This window comes from Cupressus sempervirens, chromosome 1 (assembly GCF_028749045.1).
Source record: "Cupressus sempervirens isolate cs-2001-9-10 chromosome 1, ASM2874904v1, whole genome shotgun sequence".
Classification (NCBI taxonomy): Eukaryota; Viridiplantae; Streptophyta; class Pinopsida; order Cupressales; family Cupressaceae; genus Cupressus; species Cupressus sempervirens.
Window position 1 is genome coordinate 450,791,663 of NC_143118.1, and position 1,269 is coordinate 450,792,931.

At 39.5% G+C, this 1,269-nt stretch overlaps 1 protein-coding gene across 1 annotated transcript; it reads right to left on the minus strand.

The window, feature by feature from the left end:
* Positions 1-347: 347 nt before the first annotated feature.
* LOC149578251 (histone H2B.1-like) lies at positions 348-997 on the minus strand. The gene has a single exon (XM_089827942.1). The coding sequence runs from the start codon at positions 935-937 to the stop codon at positions 503-505; it is 435 nt and encodes a 144-aa protein (XP_089684068.1). The 5' UTR covers positions 938-997; the 3' UTR covers positions 348-502.
* Between the last annotated feature and the right edge of the window lie 272 nt (positions 998-1,269).

Consider the following 1,269-nt stretch of genomic DNA (forward strand, 5'->3'; position numbering starts at 1 on the left):
TATTTCTCTAATAAATATTATGTTTCAACCATGTTGAAAATCACAAATCGTTTTCTCCTGAGAATTCAGTGAACAAAAACGTTATTTGAAACACTGATAACAAAAATTATTTACACAATCCTAGATATTCGAAAGGCCCCCTCATTTGTATTTTCCCCGAGGCCAACCATTTATCTATTCAAAAATATTAGATTCAACTCAATTTAACAGACAATAAGTATATCTATACCTAAAACATTCATTTTCACTACAGAATATACACATACTGAACTATGATGAATCCACGCATACATCACAGAAAAGGCAAAAACGCATAGAAGTTCTTTCTTTGTAGGGAAGAAAAAACGTAGCAGTAACAGGTCAAACTAGACCAGATCCCCTCATTACAGCAGAAACTACCTTACATTAGCAAAAAGTTCACCAAATAGTCAAATAATAAAAATACAACCCCTAAAATAATTTACAAGGCCAACAAAAAGCGGCATTTCTAGGCCAAACCCTCTCAAGCGCTGGTAAACTTAGTAACAGCCTTGGTGCCCTCAGAAACGGCATGTTTGGCGAGCTCTCCTGGCAAGACAAGACGCACAGCAGTCTGGATCTCCCTGGAAGTAACAGTAGGCTTCTTGTTGTACCGCGCCAGCTTAGAAGCCTCCTGAGCAAGCTTCTCGAAAATATCATTGATAAAGGAGTTCATAATCCCCATAGCCTTGCTAGAAATCCCAATATCAGGATGCACCTGCTTCAGCACCTTGAAAATGTAGATCTTGTAAGTTTCTACATTGCGCTTCGCCTTCTTTTTCTTCTTGTCTTCTCCTCCTCCCTTGGGAAGCTTCTTCTCTGCCTTGGGCTTAGGAGCTTTCTCTGCAACTTTTTTCTCCTCCACGACCTTTTCCGCTGGCTTTTTCTCTGCCGGCTTTTTCTCTGCTCTGGGCGCCATCGCTGATCTTTCTAAGCTTTTCCCTCTACACGATTGATTGTTAAATTTTAATTGTAACAGCAAGGGTTTGAGAGATTCATATATATACGGCACTTTCTAGAATTTTATTGGTGGAGATATGTAGGTGCGGATTGCCAGGTTGGCATCATCTGGATCGTAGGATTTTGTTCGAATTTCAAGGGACCGCTTTTGTTTCGTGCGAGGATTCTGATTTGGTTATCTGTTTTTTATACATGTATTGCTCTCTATTTTCCGCTCTCGCACGAGTCAACGCGGGTAAATTTTATTTCCAAATGTCGTTTTATGGGGTTTTAGGAATTATAATTTACATG

Bases quoted from the DNA above. Each gene is read 5' to 3' on its own strand.
- LOC149578251 (XM_089827942.1), bottom strand. From the start codon at position 937: ATGGCGCCCAGAGCAGAGAAAAAGCCGGCAGAGAAAAAGCCAGCGGAA.